The sequence below is a fragment of the Acinonyx jubatus genome, chromosome E1 (genome assembly GCF_027475565.1).
Source record: "Acinonyx jubatus isolate Ajub_Pintada_27869175 chromosome E1, VMU_Ajub_asm_v1.0, whole genome shotgun sequence".
NCBI lineage: Eukaryota > Metazoa > Chordata > Mammalia > Carnivora > Felidae > Acinonyx > Acinonyx jubatus.
Genome location: NC_069397.1, coordinates 39,013,943 through 39,032,889, shown reverse-complemented (window position 1 = coordinate 39,032,889; position 18,947 = coordinate 39,013,943). Strand labels below are relative to the sequence as shown.

Sequence of the window (18,947 nt, the reverse complement as noted above, 5' to 3'; positions counted from 1 at the left end):
ATAAATTCCTAAAATCACATAACGTATCCAAACCAAATCATGAAAAAATAGAAAATCTGAACAGATCTATAACCAGCAAGGAGACTGAATTAGTAATAAAAACCTCCCAACAAATAAAATCCCAGTACCAGACGCTTCACTGGTGAATTCTACCAAACATTTAAAGAAAAGTTAAAAACAATCATCCTCCAACTCTTCCAACAAATTAAAGGGAAAGGAATACTTCCAAACTTACTCTGTGAGTCTAGCATTACTCTGATACCAAAGCCAAAGACACTACAAGAGGAGAAAACTAGAGACCAATATCTGTGATGAATATTGATGCAAGATTCCTCAAATAGTATCAAACAGAATACAACAGCACATTAAAAGGATTATACACCGTGACCTAGTGGGATTTTATCCTAAAATGCACGGATGGTTCAACATGCAAAAATCATTGAATGTAATACACTGCATAACAGAATAAAGAAGGGAAAACACATGGTTAATAGATGGAGAAAAAGAATTTGATGAAATTCAACACTCTTTCAACAAAAACAAAAATACTCAACAAACTAGGAATAAAAGGACACTATGTCAGCCTAATAAAAGCCATATATGAAAGCCCACACTAACCTAATACTCAGTGATAAAAGACTGAAAGCTTTTCTTCTAAGATCAGGAAAAAGAGAAGGGTGCCCACTTTTACCTATTCTATTTATCGTAGTACTAAAAGTCCTAGGCTAGAGAAATTAGACAAGAAAAAGAAATAAAAGGCATCCAAATAAGAAAGAAAAAAATAAAATTGTCTCTACTTGCAGATGACATGATATGATACATAGAAAATCCTAAAGACTCCACCTTACCCCCAAAAATACAATAAGAAAAAAACAGTTAGAACCAGTCAACAAAACCAGTACAGTTGGAGGTTGCAGGACACAAAATCAATACACCAAACCAGTTGCATTTCTACACACTAACAACAATCTACCACAAAGAGAAATTAAGAAAACAATCCCATTTACAATAGCATCAAAAAGAATAAAATAGTTAGGAATAAATTTAACCAAGGAGATGAAAGATCTGTGTACCAAACACTAGAAGTCACTGATGAAAGAGTTAAAGAAGACACAAGTAAGTGGAAAGGTATTACATGCTCATGAATGAGGAGAATTAATACTGTTAAAATGCCCATACTACTCAAAGCAATCTACAGATTCAATGCAATCCTTATCAAGATTATTTTTCACAGAAAGAGGAAAAAAAAACTCCTAAAATTTGTGTGGAACCACAAAAGACTCAGAATAGCCAAATCAATCTTGAGAAAAAGGAACAAAGCTAGAGACAACACATTTCCTGATTTCAAACTATATTACAAAGCTACCAAAACAGTATGATACTGGCATAAAGGCAGTCATATGGACAAATGGAATATAAGAGACAGCCCAGAGAGAAACCTTTACAAATATGGTCAAATAATTTTCAATAAGGGTGTCAAGACCATTAAAAGGGAAGGGCAGTCTTTTCAAAACATGGTGCTTGGAAAATTGGGTATCCACATGCAAAAGAATGAAGGTAGATCCTTACATTATACCATATACAAAAATTAACTGAAGATGGATAAAAAAAAAAACCTAAAGTTAAGAACTAAAACTATAAAACTCTTAGAAGAAAACACAGGAGGAAAGCTCCATGACATTGAATTTGTCAGTGATTTCTTGGATATGACACAAAAAGCATACAAAAGTAAAAAAGTGGATAAACTGAACTACATCAAAATTAAAAACTTCTGTGCATTAAAGGATCAATGAACAAAATGAAAATTCAATCTATAGAATGGAAGAAACATTTGCAAATCATATATCTAATAAGAAGCAAATTATCTAGACTATATGAAGAACTTCTACAACTCAAAAACAATTATAAATTGGGCAAGTACATGAATGGACATTTCTTCAAAGAAGATATACAAATGGGGGCACCTGGATGGCTTGGTGGGTTAAGCATCTGACTCCTGATTTTGGCTCAGGTCATGATCTCATAGTTTGTGAGTTTGAGCCCCGAGTCAGATTCCGCACTGACAGTGTGGAGCCTGCTTGGGATTCTCTCTCTCTCCCTCTCTCTCTCTCTATGCCCCTCCCCCAATCACATACACACACACACACACACACACACACTCTCTCTCTCTCAAAATAAATAACTAAACTTTAAAGAAAAAAAATTAAGTTAATCTTTAAAAAAAAAGATATACAAATGTCCAACAAGCATATGAAAGATGTTCCATCTCACTAATCATTACAAAAATACAAATCAAAATCACAAGGACATACCATGTCATACCCACTAGAATGTCTACTCTCAAAAAACCCAGAAAGTGTTGGCAAGGATGTGGAGAAATTGGAACCCTTGTGCACTGTTGGCAGAAATGTAAAATGGTGCAGATGCTATGGGAAACAGTATGGCAGGTACTCAAAAAACTAAAAATAGAACTGCCATGTGATCCAGCAATTCCACTTCTAGGTATCTACCCAAAAGAAGTGAGAGTAGTATCTTGAAAAGATATTTCTACATCCGTGTTCATGGCAACATTAATCACAATAGCCAAAAGGCTGGAAGCAACCCAAGTGTTCACTGATGGACAAATACATAAACAAACTGTGGTGTATACATACAACAGAATATTATTCAGCCTTAAAAAGGAAAAACATTCTGATACATTGATAGCATGGATGAATCTTGAAGACATTATGCTAAGTGAAATAAACCATGAATTAAAAAGACATACTGTATGATTCCACTTATATGAGGCATCTAGGTTGGTCAAATTCATCAATACAAAAAGTGGAAAGGTGGTTACAAAGGCTTAGGGAGGAGAGAATGGAAAAGTTGCTCTTTAATGGATATAGAGCTTCAGTTTTACAAGATAAGAATTCTGGAGATTGATTACACACCAGTGTGAATGCTCTTCACACTAGTGAACTGTGCACTTAAAAATGATTAAGATGGCAAATTTTATGTGTATTTTATTACAATTAAAAATTTTTAAAAATAAGTATGTATAGATCCCAACTTTTACTTTTTATTTATATTTTACTTTTACTTATGTATATGCTGGTTTATGTCTGCAAAAGCAGGAAGAAAGGTGTCAAAGAATATATACCAAATTGTTAATATTGATTATTTCTGAAGTACTAGTTTTGGAGGGGATGGGTGTTTGGGGGAAAACAGGAAAATTATTAAATTTGTTTATATGTCTGTGTACTGTTTGACTTGTTAAAAGGTGTATTCATTACTAGCATATATTTTTCATTTAGTAGAGTCATAAAAACCATCTACCGGCAAAAGTCTTAACAGTTTCAGCTGTGGGGGCACCTGGGTGGCTCAGTCAGTTAGGTGTCCAACTTTGGCTCAGGTCATGATCTCACAGTCCGTGAGTTTGAGCCTCATGTCGGGCTCTGTGTTGACAGCTCAGAGCCTGGAGTCTGCTTCAGATTCTGTGTCTCCCTCTCTCTCTGCCCCTCCCCTGCTCATGCTCTGTCTCTCTCTCTCTCTCAAAAATAAATAAAGATTAAAAAAAAATTTTAAAAAAACAGTTTCAGTTGGGAATATGTACATGGTTGGTGGAAGGCAAAAATATTGGTTAGAGCTCTCAGTATCCTATAACTTGCACAAACAGATCCTAGAAAGGCATAGTTCTTTTGGATGTTGATTAATGTTTTGATGACTCTAATGTTAGTCATTCGAAATCTGAACAAATTTTCTTTTATGAAGACCTGATCCTTAATTTAGGGACCACTTAGGAAGAAAATGCTCAGTTTAGATAAACTGTCTAAAGGTTAACAAAGGGCAGGTATGACGAAGCAAGCCAGGAGTGGCCCAGGCTAGTCTGTCATATGATTTGCATAAAGAGGTGCTGCTCTGATTGGCTTCCATAAAAAGCATTCACTTGATCCAGAGGGCAAAGAAGAAACAAAATAGGACTTAATTGAATAATCACCAAGCAGGCTATTGAAATGCTATTTATAACTTTCTAAACAACTCAGGTATCAGCCAATCAGAGACTGACTTTGCAAAGGGTATCAAGGAACAATGCTGAATGCTAGGACAATATGCAGCTCTAGGATAGATATAAAAGGCCAGAAGTAGAAGGTGCAGTCAAAACTCAAAAACTTCTCTTAGCAACCCAACTCTCAGCCCAGCTCCTGACACCATGGCCTGTTGCTCCACTAGCTTCTGTGGATTTCCCACCTGCTCCACCAGCGGGAACTGTGGCTCCAGCTGCTGCCGGCCCAACTGCTGCCAGCCCAGCTGCTGCCAGCCCAGCTGCTGCCAGACCAGCTGCTGCCAGACCAGCTGCTGCCAGAACAGCTGCTGCGGGACCGGCTGTGGCACTGGTGGCGGCCAGGAGGGTGGCTGCGGAGCCGTGAGCTGCCGCGTCAGGTGGTGCCGCCCTGACTGCCGCGTGGAGGACACCTGCCTGCCCCCCTGCTGTGTGGTGAGCTGCATACCCCCCACCTGCTGCCAGCTGCACCACGCCCAGGCCTCCTGCTGCCGCCCGTCCTACTGTGGACAGTCCTGCTGCCGCCCTGCCTGCTGCTGCTACTGCTGCCAGCCCAGCTGCTGCCAGCCCACCTGCTGTGAGCCCACCTCCTGCCAGTCCACCTGTTAAAAGCAGGGTTGCTGATTAAGAATGAAAGGGGAAACTAAGCAAACCGCTCTGATCTCAGAAGAAGTGTTCAATTTTACTCCCATGCTAAGTACCATGATGTTTCCAAGCCGCTCAGAAATGAGTTTAGTCAGGCCCTCTTGGATGTGCTGAATTAGCACACTGAAAACATGTATCAATCAGAGTATCTAGATATCCTGCCTTGCTTGAGAAGGCTCCAGGGTCACTTCATTTCAGTGACATCTCTGGTCTCCTCCCTATCTCTTGATCCCCACGTTTTAGACCGGCTTTCTCCTCGAATATCCCCTGTTAATTTCAAATAAAATGTTTAAATGTGTAAAGCAAACTGGGTTATTTTCTTTCTTCTACCTCTAAGCTTGTCCATCTTTAGCTGGAATTCAAGGAGAGTGGATTTGCATTTTTATAATAATCCTAAAGCATACACATGAGGTGTAAACCAGACAGGCTGAATACTAATTACACTATGCTTGAATCTATCAGTTAACAAAATGCTCCATGCATTAAATAATCTTTACAGTTATTCAAATAGTTAAATGCTCTAACCTGTAATAATTAGGTCTAAACCAGTAAAGCAACTTTTGGCTAAAATTTTCAGGTTGATCAAATCTATGGGATTTCTACCTACATGTAGCTCTACCATTTTAATCCCCCTCCAGTTTATATGCTAGATGTTCTCCTTCATGTGTAGCTAATATCTAGAGATTATATTACTTATTAAATAGATTGTAAAATATCTACCAGATACTATCTATTAGATACTGTTTTCCAAGAGCATTTAGGCTTAATTCCTATGTCTTAGGCTATTATATTCTTCCCACTGGTCTCCAAATTGCCCTCCAAGTTTCAACTCCCAACACTTTACTGGAAGTACATAGAAAGTGTATCTCTGACCTAAACAAGGATAGAACAAACAGCCTGGGAGATACCCCGTGAGTTCTACCAACATCGTTTGTCAGATACATGTATTAGAAATCTCAAACAACTATTTAGGTTGTACTTTGCAACCCAATTTGAAAGATGTTCTCTTGGAAACTTAAGACAAATCTAGAGCAAAAAAAAAAAAAATCTTTTAATTTTTTAACTCCTTATTAACTATTTCAGTGCAATACAAAATACAATAGGACAAAATATAGGATACTTTAAGAAAAATATTTTCCAAGTTTTTTATAAGCTGCCAGCACTTACCTCTATCATTTAATTGGTAGCAATGATAGATCAAACACAAGATTATGCGTTTCAAGGAAGAATGTCCTTCAAAATGTCACAACTCCCAGATGTTTTTCCCTGAGACTTGGTTCAACTATTAAACACAGAAAAATATTTCAGCACTTCCTAATGTCTTTTGACAATAATAAGGACTCCTCCACGAGAGGCACTACAGCTTGAAAGTTCTATTAAATCATTTATAAGTGGTACATGCATCCGTGAATCATGTCTTTTACTCCACCCATTCAAAATCAGATTTAGTAAGCATTTATTAAAGTCCTACCTGACGCTTAGCACTCTGCTATCTTTATATATACTACGTCACTTGTTCACAAGAAAAGATTTCTGGGCTAGAATATGAATAATAGTTACACATTTCAAATTGATTGAAATCAAAGGAACTATAGTAGTCATTTGACTTTATGTTGGAGTAAATTAGTTTGAAGTTTTTTTAATGTTTATTTATTTGAGAGAGAGAGAGACAGAGACAGAGAGAGCATGCACACGCAAAAGCAAGAAGGCGCAGAGAGAGGGAGAGAGAGAGAATCCCAAGTAGGCTTCACACTGTCAGCGCAGAGCCCCAACATGGGGTTTGATTTCACGAATCCTGAGATCATGACCTGAATTGAAATCAAGAGTCGGATGCTTAACCAACTGAGCCACCCAGGTACCCCAGTAGGAAGCTTTGAATTATACACAAAGAGTACTCTTTTCAGTTCAGTGGATGTTCTGATATCCTAAATGCAAAAGAATTCAGTCTATATAGTCAGAAGAAAAAAATAATAGTTTAAACTAAGAGCACAATTATCTTAGAGATATGGACAAAACGTCACGTGGAATAACCACCTCTACAAAATGAGGGCGTTGGCAAGGGCTAAAATGGAAGGACTCTTTGAACATGGAAAACCACAAATGTATTCCAAAGAGCAAAGGACCAACACGAGCAGTCCAAATGAAACTACAAAACAAACCAATTTCTAAACTGCTGCTCATAATAGGTCATAAGTATTTCAATGTAAGCCAATCAGAGGTCCAATGAGGAACAAATTTAAAACAAAAACAAGGAAAATATGTTAACATTTTTATAAATAGAAGCTGGCTCAAATATATAAAAGGCCTGACATAGACCTTACCACCAAAACACCTCTAAGCAACCCAACTCTCAGCCCAGCTCCTGACACCATGGCCTGCTGCTCCACTAGCTTCTGTGGATTTCCCACCTGCTCCACCAGCGGGAACTGTGGCTCCAGCTGCTGCCGGCCCAACTGCTGCCAGCCCAGCTGCTGCCAGACCAGCTGCTGCCAGCCCAGCTGCTGCCAGACCAGCTGCTGCCAGACCAGCTGCTGCCAGCCCAACTGCTCCCAGAACAGCTGCTGCCAGCCCAGCTGCTGCCAGACCAGCTGCTGCCAGAACAGCTGCTGCGGGACCGGCTGTGGCACTGGTGGCGGCCAGGAGGGTGGCTGCGGAGCCGTGAGCTGCCGCGTCAGGTGGTGCCGCCCTGACTGCCGCGTGGAGGACACCTGCCTGCCCCCCTGCTGTGTGGTGAGCTGCATACCCCCCACCTGCTGCCAGCTGCACCACGCCCAGGCCTCCTGCTGCCGCCCGTCCTACTGTGGACAGTCCTGCTGCCGCCCTGCCTGCTGCTGCTACTGCTGCCAGCCCAGCTGCTGCCAGCCCACCTGCTGTGAGCCCACCTGTTAAAAAACCAGGTTGTTGATTTCCAGTTGCCCAGGACACAGTATCTCTGAACAGTGTATCTCCTCAACCACCCCTGGACCACCACAAGTTCTACGACTTCCATTTGGGTTTTTGTAATGGGGGCTGCCAAGTATATGGGCTCTACCTGATATCATTCTGCAATGAATACATTGATTCTCCACTGAATACATTGATTCCCCACCACGGACACAGAAATGCTGCAAACATACCAGCTGATTATCAAAATGCTTTGGATATACTATTTCTGATTTTTCTTCAGGGTCTAAAATAACTGACATATTGTGGAATTAATCCTTTAGAACTACCCACAAGTCTAATTCTTCCCTGCCTTATAATCTACTTTTTGCTATATTTAATAACATTTTTTCTAACATCAAACCAGGGTACAGCCACATGACTTTCCTCAGATGTCACCAGAGAGAATGGAAGCCCTTCACCCAACATTCAGCTTCTAAGAAGTAGGCTAGACTTTTTCATATTTCAACATCTGATTTCATCCCTATTTTAGGGGGGGGGGGAATCATAAGGATCTTGCCTGTTGGCTATTTCATTTACATCTGTGATATAGTGTTTTCTGTCATTTCTTAATAAATATTATAACTGGGCAAACAAACCATAGTCTGTGTTTCTACTTGTAAATAACATGTGATCATGTGTTAATGCCTCCTTCAAAGAAGGACATTTGTTTCTTTTTAAAAGAAACTGAAGTCATATAAAGTGTATGGAGGAACTATGGAGATCAGGAAGATGAAGACTTAATTCTTATCCCTGAGGACTTTACTATCCAGAAATAAAAAGTATATGTGTGAAAATAGCTACAAACAATATAACAAATAAACTGCGTTCCCTTAGTAGTTGGTAGAAAAAAAAAAAAATCTCCCTGTCTTAGGGGGATGCTTTTGTGGCCAATAAGCCTTGGTAGTCCAACTTACAATGGGTGCTGAGAAACAAGGATATTAAATAATTACAAACGAGACAGAGAGAAGAATTCTTTTTTTATTCCAGAAAGGGAGTGAGGAGATGAAAGAACAGAGGAGAGACCCAGTAAGGAAGTCATGAGTATTACTCCATGTTTCATCCCCATTAAGTTACTAAACTCATACAATCCCTGTTAGAGTAGGTCAACTTTCCTGTGAACACCAAGGAAAGAGCTGAGTTTTATGTCTGGGTTGACTCAAAGGAGTTGGAGACAACCCAGAACTCAGAGCAGGGGGACCTACAAGTAAGTAATACCTCAGGAACTCTCAGAAATTTTGGAGAGGCTTTAGATGGCCACTGCTGTGGAAAGTAGTATCTTGGTTATGTAGACTACAAAGAAGACAAAAGAGCCAGAAACAGGATTTCAAAAAGGAAAAGATCATTTGGGACCAGCAGGGACCATGTTGGGGGCAGCATCTGGGAAAGTTTCATAAGGGAGGTAATATTTGAGGCCTTAAAGGTCATTCTAAATGGAAGGAAAAGAGTAAAAAAGGTCCAATGTGCACACCTATTAGAGTGGCTAAATCCAAAGCAATGACAATACCAAATGCTGGGAAATGTTAACAGAGCAACAAGAATTGTCACTGCTGGTGGGAAAGCTAAATGGTAGGGCTACTTTGAAAGACAGCTGGGCTATTTCTTACCAAGCTAAACATAGGCTTACCGTACAATTCACCAATCGTGTTCCCATGTATTTATCCAAAGATGAAAACTTATGTCCACACAAAAACATGCACATCAATGTTTACAGCAGTTTTATTCCTAACTGCCAAAAACTGGAAGCTGCAAAGATATCCTTCAATAGGGGAATGGAAAAACAAACTATATTATATCTATACAATGGAATACTATCCTGTGATAAAAAGAAATGATTTATCAAACCACAAAAAGACATGGAAGAATCTTAAATGCATATTACTAAATGAAAGAAGCCAATTTGAAAAGGCTACGTACTATATTATCCCAATTACATAACGTTCTAAAAAAGGCAAAACCATAGAGACATTACAATATTGCCAAAGTGTCTGACCTACTATGCCCCACAGATGCCTGTAGGCTGACACTAAAATAATAAGCTTATGAATTAAAAAAATAAATAAAAGTTATAGAGAGACACAAGACTAGCCTGTGAAATATAAGTAGAAGCCAGTTAAGGACTTTTGAGAAAGCTTTCTTTTATTGATAAAAGGGACACACACTGCTGGTGCTTCTATTTCCTCCTCACTGTGACTGTTCTTTTCACTTTAAATACAGACAGGATTCCTAGAGCTACAGAATCCCAAGAGAACTCAAGGAACACTGGTCCTGACACGGCCGAGTCTCTGAACCATTGCTAGCAGCTGCCTACCTATGAGAAGAATAAGTCCTTTGATCAAGCCATTACTTGTTGGCTTTTGCAAAACTGGAAACCGAGAATATTCCTAATCACTACACTATGCAATAGACTGCAGTGAGGTCTCAAAAATGGAAAACTTTCTATATATGACACCTAAGAGGATTGGAGATGTAGAAGCAGTTCAGTGACAGGAAGAGCACATGGACTGCAAATTCTAAAGCAAAAGTGGGGAGCATTTTTAATTGAGGTTCACTGACCATAACTATGAGTTGATGAATAACAAAAAGTAAAGAACAAAATCAGGCTGGCGGGAGTGTGGGGGGGATGGTGATTGATTATGGTAATAAATGATGGAGAAAAGAATGAAAAGGAAAGGAAAAGTACGAAATAGAAAAGACAGAAGACACAATGAAAAAGACTAGGGACAAGAGGCAGAAAAGAAAAGGGGGAAGAATGATGGGTAAGACACGCATAAAAGAGACGAGAACCAGTATGACCTCGTTTAGTACCACACACTGTGTCGCATGCTAATTATACTCCATGCATGCTTTATTTTTCATTTAACACTTACATTAGTCCTTGAAATGGATATTGTTATCCTGGCTTATAGATGAGGAAAGTAAGTCTAAATGAAGCTAAATAGCTTGCTTAAGTCACATATTCTTTTTTTTTTTTTTTAAGTTTAATCATTTATTTTGAGAGAGAGAGGAAGAGCGTTAGCATGAGTGGGGCAGAAAGAGAGGGAGAGGGAGAATCCCAAGCAGGCTCTGCACATTCAGCACAGAGCCTGATGGAGGGCTCCATCCCACAAACTGCAAGATCATGACCTGAACCAAAATCAAGAGCCGGACGCTTAACCAACTGAGCCACCCAAGTGTCCCTTAAGTCACATATTCTTGTAAGTAAACAAAAACAAAACAAAACAAAACAAACAAACAAAAAAACCCTGAAACCCAAATCTGAGTCCAAAACTCATAGAGAATGAAATTAATGAACTAGACATGAAGGAGGTGCAACAAGTTTCTGCAGGTTTAAAAATGGCTACTTTGGAAGCTGTGGAAGTCAGATTAAGTTCCTCTTTGTGTCAGGTGTTAGGTTACTGTCTTTCAGTCCACCTGGATAGTCCAGGACATTCTCCATATTTTAGAGTCAACTCATTAGTAACCTTAATTATATCTGCAAAGTCCCTTTGATCCCCAAACATAATATATTCATGGACATGACGCCAGGGCTCAGAGGTCATGGGTCCCCAAATTCTGCCTACTACATGGATTATCAGACACTGTGTTGACACTAATTCCTGAAGACCCAAGATGTCACTCCAGTACACCAATGAAAGTGGTGGCTTATGGTGGCCCAGTCACAGCTGGCATTTTATCACACATTTAAATCACAGTGGACCCAGTAGGTCCAGAGATCAATTCCCCAACTGGAATAATCTGTTTGACAACCGGCATAACCCCCACATTCACACTCTGGCTTAAGGAATAAAACTCCCATGGTAGGAAGAGCCAAGTAGAAGCCACTGGAAATTCCCCTCATTACAAGGGAAAAAAGATACTATATCCCTAGTGAATTGTGAAAATGAGTGCCATTTTCAAAGACTTGCATACAGCCTGGTGGTGATACCTAGCATCTCCCCACTTACTTCTTTGTCCTGCAGAAAAAGCAGAAAAATCTTAAGAGCATAACAAAGTAATTATCTACTATTATTTTGAAATAATTTTGGTAAATGGTCCCAATTGGAGCTGACGTTCCAGATGGAGCATAGAGAGTATCTTTTTTCTTTTTTAAGAGAGAGACAGAGAGAGAGCCCAAGCAAGCAAGGCAAGGACAAAGGGAGAAAGAATCTTAGGCTGGCTCCACGCCCAACACAGAGCCTGATGTGATCTCACAAACCAAGGAATCCTGACCACAGCTGAAATCAAGAGGCATGCTTAACAGACTGAGCCACCCAAGCTTCAAGGGATGGAGTATCTTTAATGGAACAAATCAACATAGCCCCTGGCAACTGGAAGTATGCAGCTTTTGATATGAAAATACCTTTTTCTCCATATCAGTCTGCAAGGACAATCAGAAGTAGTTTGCTTTTAACTGGTATGACTAACAGTAACTTTACAAGTATTGCTTCTGGGCTGTGTCAACTCTCCTGCTTTCTGTCATAATACACTCAGAAGAGATCTTAATCATCTTGACATTCCACACATCATCGTATCAATCCACTACACTGCTAATTGTTTCTGATGAATAGGAAGTAGCAAGTACTTTAGATGTCTTAGTAAACATATGTGAACCTCAGGGTAGGAGGTAAACCCCACAAAAATGAAGGAGGTCATCACCTCAGTGAAATTTCTTGGAGTCAAATTGTCTAGAACATGTTGAGATCTCCTTTCTAAGGCAAAAGAAACATTGCTGTCCTTTGAACTATCTTCAGCTAGGAAAAGCACAACAGTTGGCGGGCTCCTTGAGGTTTTGAAGTCAATCTATGCTATATTTGTGTGCTACTATAACCCATCTACTGACAAACTGAAAAAGACAAGACCACTATGGATTCAAGACTTCTCAGACATGAAGATTTAAATCACCCCCACAAAGTAAAAAACCCCATCTGAGGTCCTGATTGAGCATAAAGAAAACATGAAATGGGTAGTGGAGGAAGTGAGTCATAAATATCAACTACAGCCTTGTGATTAATTGGAATGATTACAGAAACTGTGTATTTTCTTCCTTATTTATTTTCCTTCTCCTTTCTCCTTCCCTTGTTTAATGCCATATGCTGTACCCAGACTAAATAAACTTAAAATGAACTCAATTTCATTTAATATACCATCAGTTCTGTGAAATAGTTATCTTAGTTTCGTGGAATGAGTAAATTAAATCTAAAAGAGGCTTTTTGGGGGGTGACAGTTCGTTTCATAGGGTCTGGAGCTAAAGGCCAAGAAAGAATTCTTGAAGATATCTTTGGTACAAAAAGGTGATTTTATTGAAGCATGGCAACAGGACCTGTGAGCAGGAAGAGCTGGCCCCAGAACCAAGAGAAGAGATTGTTTATATACTATGGGGTTAGGGGAGGTAAAGTCCAGGGGAAGTTTTCTAGTGAGATTTTCATATGCTAAAGAAGACTCCCGGGATAGAGGAGGCCTAGCTATTGTCAAGCTAAGGTTGTTTTTCCTCTAGCAAAGCATTAGCATTAAGACAGTAGGGAGTTAGGGAGAAACATTTTACTGTGCCAGCCTCAAGTGTTTGTCAATGGGCTGCAGGTTATAAGGAAATTGAGTTCTATCTGCCATTTCCTTCTGCCTTTGTTCCCACATCACAGTGGAGGGGTGATGGAGACTTAAGTCCTGCAAGACTATGATCTCTTATCAGTTAACCACCATTTGTTTTTCCCCTTTCCTTTGTTCTTGGGCAGCCAGGAATGCTGGAGGAATATCACACATATCCCACCTGGTGGGGGGTGGGGGGGACAGCGGTGTTTGTGGCCTGGCAGCTTGCCTTACACTCCCTCATCAAAACGAACTGGAATCAGGATCTCAAAGAGATACGGGCACTCCCATGTTCACTACAGCATTATCCACAATAGGCAAGACATGGAAGCAAAACAAGGGTCCAAGGATGGGTGATGGATAAAGAAAATGTGGTATTTACATACAATGAAATATTATTCAGCTTTAAGAAAGAAGGAATTCATGCTATTTACAACAATATAGATAAACCTGGAGGACACTATGCTAAAATAAATAGGCCATACACAGAACAAATCCTACATGACACCACTTATATGAGGAATCTAAAATAGTCAACTGATAGAAGCAGAGAGTAGAATGGTGGTTACCTGAGGCTGGGGGGAGGGGGGGGAAGGGATATAAGGACGTGATGGCCAAAGGGTACAAAGCTTCAATTATGCAAGATGAGTAAGTCTTAGAGATCTACTGTGTACCATGGTGTCTATAGTTAATACTGCATTGTATACTTAAAAATTTGCTAGAAAAATATGTATCAAGTGTTCCTATCACCAAAAAAAAAAAAAAAAAAAGGAGGAAACTTTTGGAGTTTATGGCATTGACTGTGGTAACTATTTCATGCGTATATATACTTATCTCCAAACTCATCAAGTTATTTATATTAAATATGAACAGACTTTTGTATGTCAATCCTATCTCAATAGTTTTGTTTTGTTTGCTTTTTACAAATAAAGAAAGTTAACTTGCTTGTAGTCACAGCTCATAAGTGTGACTCCAAAACTCGTGAAGAGACAATGATATTAAGGAACTGGAAAGGATGTGGGGAGGAGCTGGTTTAAAGATGCCTGTTTGGGAGGCCATGGGCTTTCAGAGTAAGCTCCTCTGTGGCAGGCTGTTAAGTTACTGTCCCAACTTCACACCCTCCCTCCTGTGGCCAGCTTTGGGACCCTCTGCAAACCACTCTGTCTGGCTTTGCCACTAGGGGGTGACAAAGGAAAACTGCAAAGCTGAAGAGGAAGGAGGCACTGGCTCCTTCCTTCCATTTTGCTTCCTTCCACTTAATTGGGACTTCCTGTATGCCAGCACTTCCCAGGATCCTCTCCCAGGTAACACCTGCTCACTCCAGCAGCTGCAGATCCTTTCCAGAGACGCACCTAACTTCAGTGTGCAGCTTTCTCAACATGTGTAGAACCTGCTTTATTGCACACCCCACTCAGAGTCACCAGCCAGACAGTTTTCCTACAACATCTGAGTTTGGGCTCTATAGGACAAACCCCTTCTCTAAATTTCTAAATGTTAATTCCCTCCCTCTTCCTTTGTTTTTTTTTTTTTTGTTTTTTTTTTAATTTTTTTTTTTAACGTTTTATTTATTTTTGAGACAGGGAGAGACAGAGCATGAACAGGGGAGGGTCAGAGAGAGGGAGACACAGAATCCGAAACAGGCTCCAGGCTCTGAGCTGTCAGCACAGAGCCCGACGCGGGGTTCGAACTCACGGACCGCGAGATCATGACCTGAGCCGAAGTCGGCCGCTTAACCAACTGAGCCACCCAGGCGCCCCGCTCCCTCTTCCTTTGAAAGAAACTATCTTTCCCAGGGTTTTCTGCAGTTCCTACATTTGTAGTATCTCAGTATCCCTTTTTACCCTGTTAGTTACCTATCAACTGAGTTTAAAATTCTCCATACAACATTCACTTGATTCACATAATGGGTATGGTTCTTCAAGGGCCTCTTACTGCTGTACTCTTATCGCCTTTAAAAATTCAGTTTACTGAACCATTTGTTCAGATGTTCCACTTACCTTGGTTAATCATAGGAGCTGACTACAGGAAAAATTTAGTCTCTGAGCTTAGGAGGTGGCAGCCAGAGAATTACAACATTATAGGCCTGACAGAATCTGACTGAGGAACTAGAAAGATTACTCAGCACCGTTTAGGTCTGTAGTTAAGAAATCTGTATCATTTCTATTAAAAAGCTTCCATGCAAAGTGGGCTGTGCCTTGGGTACCTGACAGCAGATGGCCCTTTGTTAATTACTACTGACTTATTCCTAAAGCCATAACTCTGACTTGAGAAACCTGCTTTCCATCATGACTATTCTATTAAACGCTAATAGGCAAATTTAGTTTTAAAAGCCCAAGGATACAAAAGGATTTTGAGAAACTTCAAGGCAGAGAATGTTGAATCATCATTTCAATCGAAGCATGAAAGCCTTAGGTGAGACTGTGGATTTGAGAGTTAAGTAAAATTGTTCTAGTGTGGTTCAGAGAGACTAATCCAAAGCACCAAATATTTGTTCACATTGGGGCTATCCATTTCTAAGCACATTCCTTTTTCCTCTTCTTGATTCCTGCATTACAAATACATGACAGAGAAACAACTGATATACTGCATGACCCCAAAATAAAAAATCCTGGCTTTTCCTAGGCTAATATTAAAAAATGTCAAGACTTTTGGTCTCTCAATATTTCAATATGGTATGTATCTTAGGTGGAAGAGACAAACTAAATCTTTTCCCGAAAAGATGGGAGGAATCTTGATCTAAATGGAGGCAGAATTAAATAATATCGATATGATAATATAAGATAGTATTCTTTGTTCAAATGAAGAGACCTGTAGACCTGGACAAAAAAGATCCTAGTTGGGGCGCCTGGGTGGCGCAGTCGGTTAAGCGTCCGACTTCAGCCAGGTCACGATCTCGCGGTCTGTGAGTTCGAGCCCTGCGTCAGGCTCTGGGCTGATGGCTCAGAGCCTGGAGCCTGTTTCCGATTCTGTGTCTCCCTCTCTCTCTGCCCCTCCCCCGTTCATGCTTTGTCTCTCTCTGTCCCAAAAATAAATAAACGTTGAAAAAAAAAATCAAAAAAGATCCTAGTAGATTTATAATATTGCGGGATAACTAAGTGAAGGAACTCGGGATTTTTTGGGCCACTGACGTCATGAACCATGAGAGTTTGACAACTCAAAATGACAGAGGTGTATCTAGAGTAATAGCCAAGAAGATCATGAAGCAGGAGGATTTCATGGTTCTCCCCCAGGAGGTGTGGTGGGGAGAATATAATGAATCCTAAAAATAGAATTCAGGAAACTCTGAGGTTACTATTTTGAAACTTCACCCCAACACCTAATGTTTTATTGAACAGACGAGACAAAAATGAGAGAGAAGCACACAAAGGTTAGGCATAGAAATTAGTGTGGACCACGGACTGAGGCTGGAAGTAACACTTAACACTAAGCCAAAAAAGTATCTGGTTTCACTGCATTTGAGTATAGAACGTACAATTCAATCGCTCTAAAGATATTTTGAACTATAGGAAGAAACAGAGAGTAGGATGAGAAAAGGAATCAGAAGACCTAAGATGAAAACCCCAAATCTACCCACTTTTATCTTATCTTTCAAATGGGGGTTCTAATATCTCAGTGTCCCTGTATCAAGTATGTTTGTCAACAGCAATATACCTGGCATGTAAAAAAATAATAATAAACAATTTTTTTCTCTTTCTCCTCTGCATTCAATTGTACATCTTTAGAAACACAAAACCCTGTTGACTATTAAGAGGCTAATAATACCCAGATGCACAAGAATGGGGGATAAAGCTGAGAAAAACTAGTAAGAGGGATGTCCAGGGTGATATTTGACTCCATTTGGATAATTGGTCCTTTTTTATCCAACTCATCTGCACTCTAAAAAATCAGAATGCTCTTAATGTTTATGGGAATTTTTCCCCCACATATGATGATGCTCCTTTCCTTTCTGTTCTTTTCTTTCTTCACATACTTTTTCCCTACTGATCAAGAAGCCAAATTCCCAGTGAGGAATGCTGACCAACTATGATCAATAAGCTGTCCTAGTACATCTTGATTCTCCAGCTAAAATTTCAAGCTGAATTTCAACATGAATTTCACATAAGCCATAGATATTAATAAGAAATGCAGAATGGAGAAATCCACATTCAAAGTGACAGAGATTGGCTTCAATTCTCCTCTAAGTAATAAATCTTACTGAGGGTTTGTTGTGACTACCTCCACAAAATTGCAACATGGAAGAAGGTACTAGAGAAACAGACACTGCTTCCCAATAGCCTCACAGGGTTCTGGCAAAGCAAGGCTGAAATCCACCAGTCCTTACCTTGTAGAGGTGGAGCCCCTACTGGTTGCAAAGGTATAGTGAAGCCTATGAACAGGCAGAAGACTTTTCAGAGCTCGAGAGAGTGGAAAGCTATATTCCTGGATTTACCCCTAGTTCACTGCATTGCTAGATAAAAAGAACACCTATAAACAATGGAAAAGGAACTCCACCTTCCCTTAGCTTACTTAATAATAACTACCATTTACTTAGAACCATTTATTGAGCACTCGCTATGTTCCAGACACTGTGTTAAACATTTTTAACGCATTATTTAATTTATTCCTTAAACATTCTATCAATGTGGTATTTTACAGATGAGGGGATTAATGAAGTAATTTCTCTGCTTTAGAAAAACAGACTGGTGGCTCTCAATGGTCTACCTACTCAAGTTCAAACTCCTCAGCCTGGGAGTCAAGACTCTCCGTCTAGCTTTTATCTCACATGATTGTTTTCTAGACACAGTACACTATTCACTGCTTCATAATGACAATTAGTTCTTTTCCACGTCTGTGCATTTATTGCAACTATTCACTACGGCTGGAACGACTTTCCTACTCTGCCTTGTGTTCAAGTCCTGTGTACCCAACAAACCCCAGTAGAATCTAAAATACTTGAGGTGCACCTGGGTGGCTCAGTCGGTTGAGCGTCCAACTTTGGTTCAGGTCATGATCTCACAGCTCATGAGTCTGGGCCCCGCGTCAGACTCTGTGCTGACAGCTCAGAGCCTAGAGCCTGCTTCGGATTCTGTGTCTCCCTTTCTCTCTGCCCCTAACCCACTTGCATTCTGTCTCTGTCTCTCTCAAAAATAAATAAACATGAAAAAAAATTTTTTTAATTTAAAATACTTGAAAGTACACCTGTGTCCTGACCATCCTTGAGTCCCCCAAATCTTCTAGCACAGTGCCAGGCAAACTGGAGAAGCTCAACAAAGATTGGCTGAAATAAACTAAATTGCATTATTTTCTCTTGAAAAACATAATAATCAATAATGGAGAGATTGTGGATAAGTATACAGTGATTAAGAACACAGGCTCTGGAGCCAGACAGCCTTGCTTCAGATCCCAACTCCATTACTAACCCGCTGCTGACCTTGGGCAACTTGTTTATCCTCTCTATGCCTCAGTTTCCCTTATCTGTAAAACAAAGGATAACTTCAATACCAACCACATAGGGCTATTGTGAGAATTAAATGACATAGGGGCACCTGGGTGGCTCAGTCAGTTAAGCATCTGACTCTGAACCTCGGCTCAGGTCATCATCTCACAGTTCCTGGGATTGAGCCCCATGTGAGGCTCTGCACTGACAGCACAGAACCTGCTTGGGATCCTCTCTTCCTCTCTCTCTTCCCCTCCCCTGCTCAAACTCTCTGTTTCTCTCTCTCTCTCTCTCTCTCTCTCTCTCTCAAAATAAATAGATAAACATTAAAAAAAAAGAATTAAATAACATAGTGTA

General features: G+C 40.0%; 2 protein-coding genes across 2 annotated transcripts; both read left to right on the top strand.

Moving 5' to 3' along the window:
• The first annotated feature begins 4,128 nt into the window (after positions 1-4,128).
• Positions 4,129-4,994, top strand: LOC128313446 (keratin-associated protein 9-3-like). The gene has a single exon (XM_053212117.1). It carries the CDS (start codon positions 4,193-4,195, stop codon positions 4,649-4,651), a length of 459 nt encoding a protein of 152 aa, XP_053068092.1. The 5' UTR covers positions 4,129-4,192; the 3' UTR covers positions 4,652-4,994.
• Positions 4,995-6,995: 2,001 nt separating this feature from the next.
• LOC106989276 (keratin-associated protein 9-3-like) lies at positions 6,996-8,207 on the top strand. Its single transcript, XM_027033781.2, has one exon. It carries the CDS (start codon positions 7,058-7,060, stop codon positions 7,574-7,576), a length of 519 nt encoding a protein of 172 aa, XP_026889582.2. The 5' UTR covers positions 6,996-7,057; the 3' UTR covers positions 7,577-8,207.
• The last annotated feature ends 10,740 nt before the right edge of the window (positions 8,208-18,947 follow it).

Excerpts from the sequence above, each read along its gene's own strand:
- LOC128313446 (XM_053212117.1), top strand. The coding sequence starts at position 4,193 with ATGGCCTGTTGCTCCACTAGCTTCTGTGGATTTCCCACCTGCTCCACC.
- LOC106989276 (XM_027033781.2), top strand. The coding sequence starts at position 7,058 with ATGGCCTGCTGCTCCACTAGCTTCTGTGGATTTCCCACCTGCTCCACC.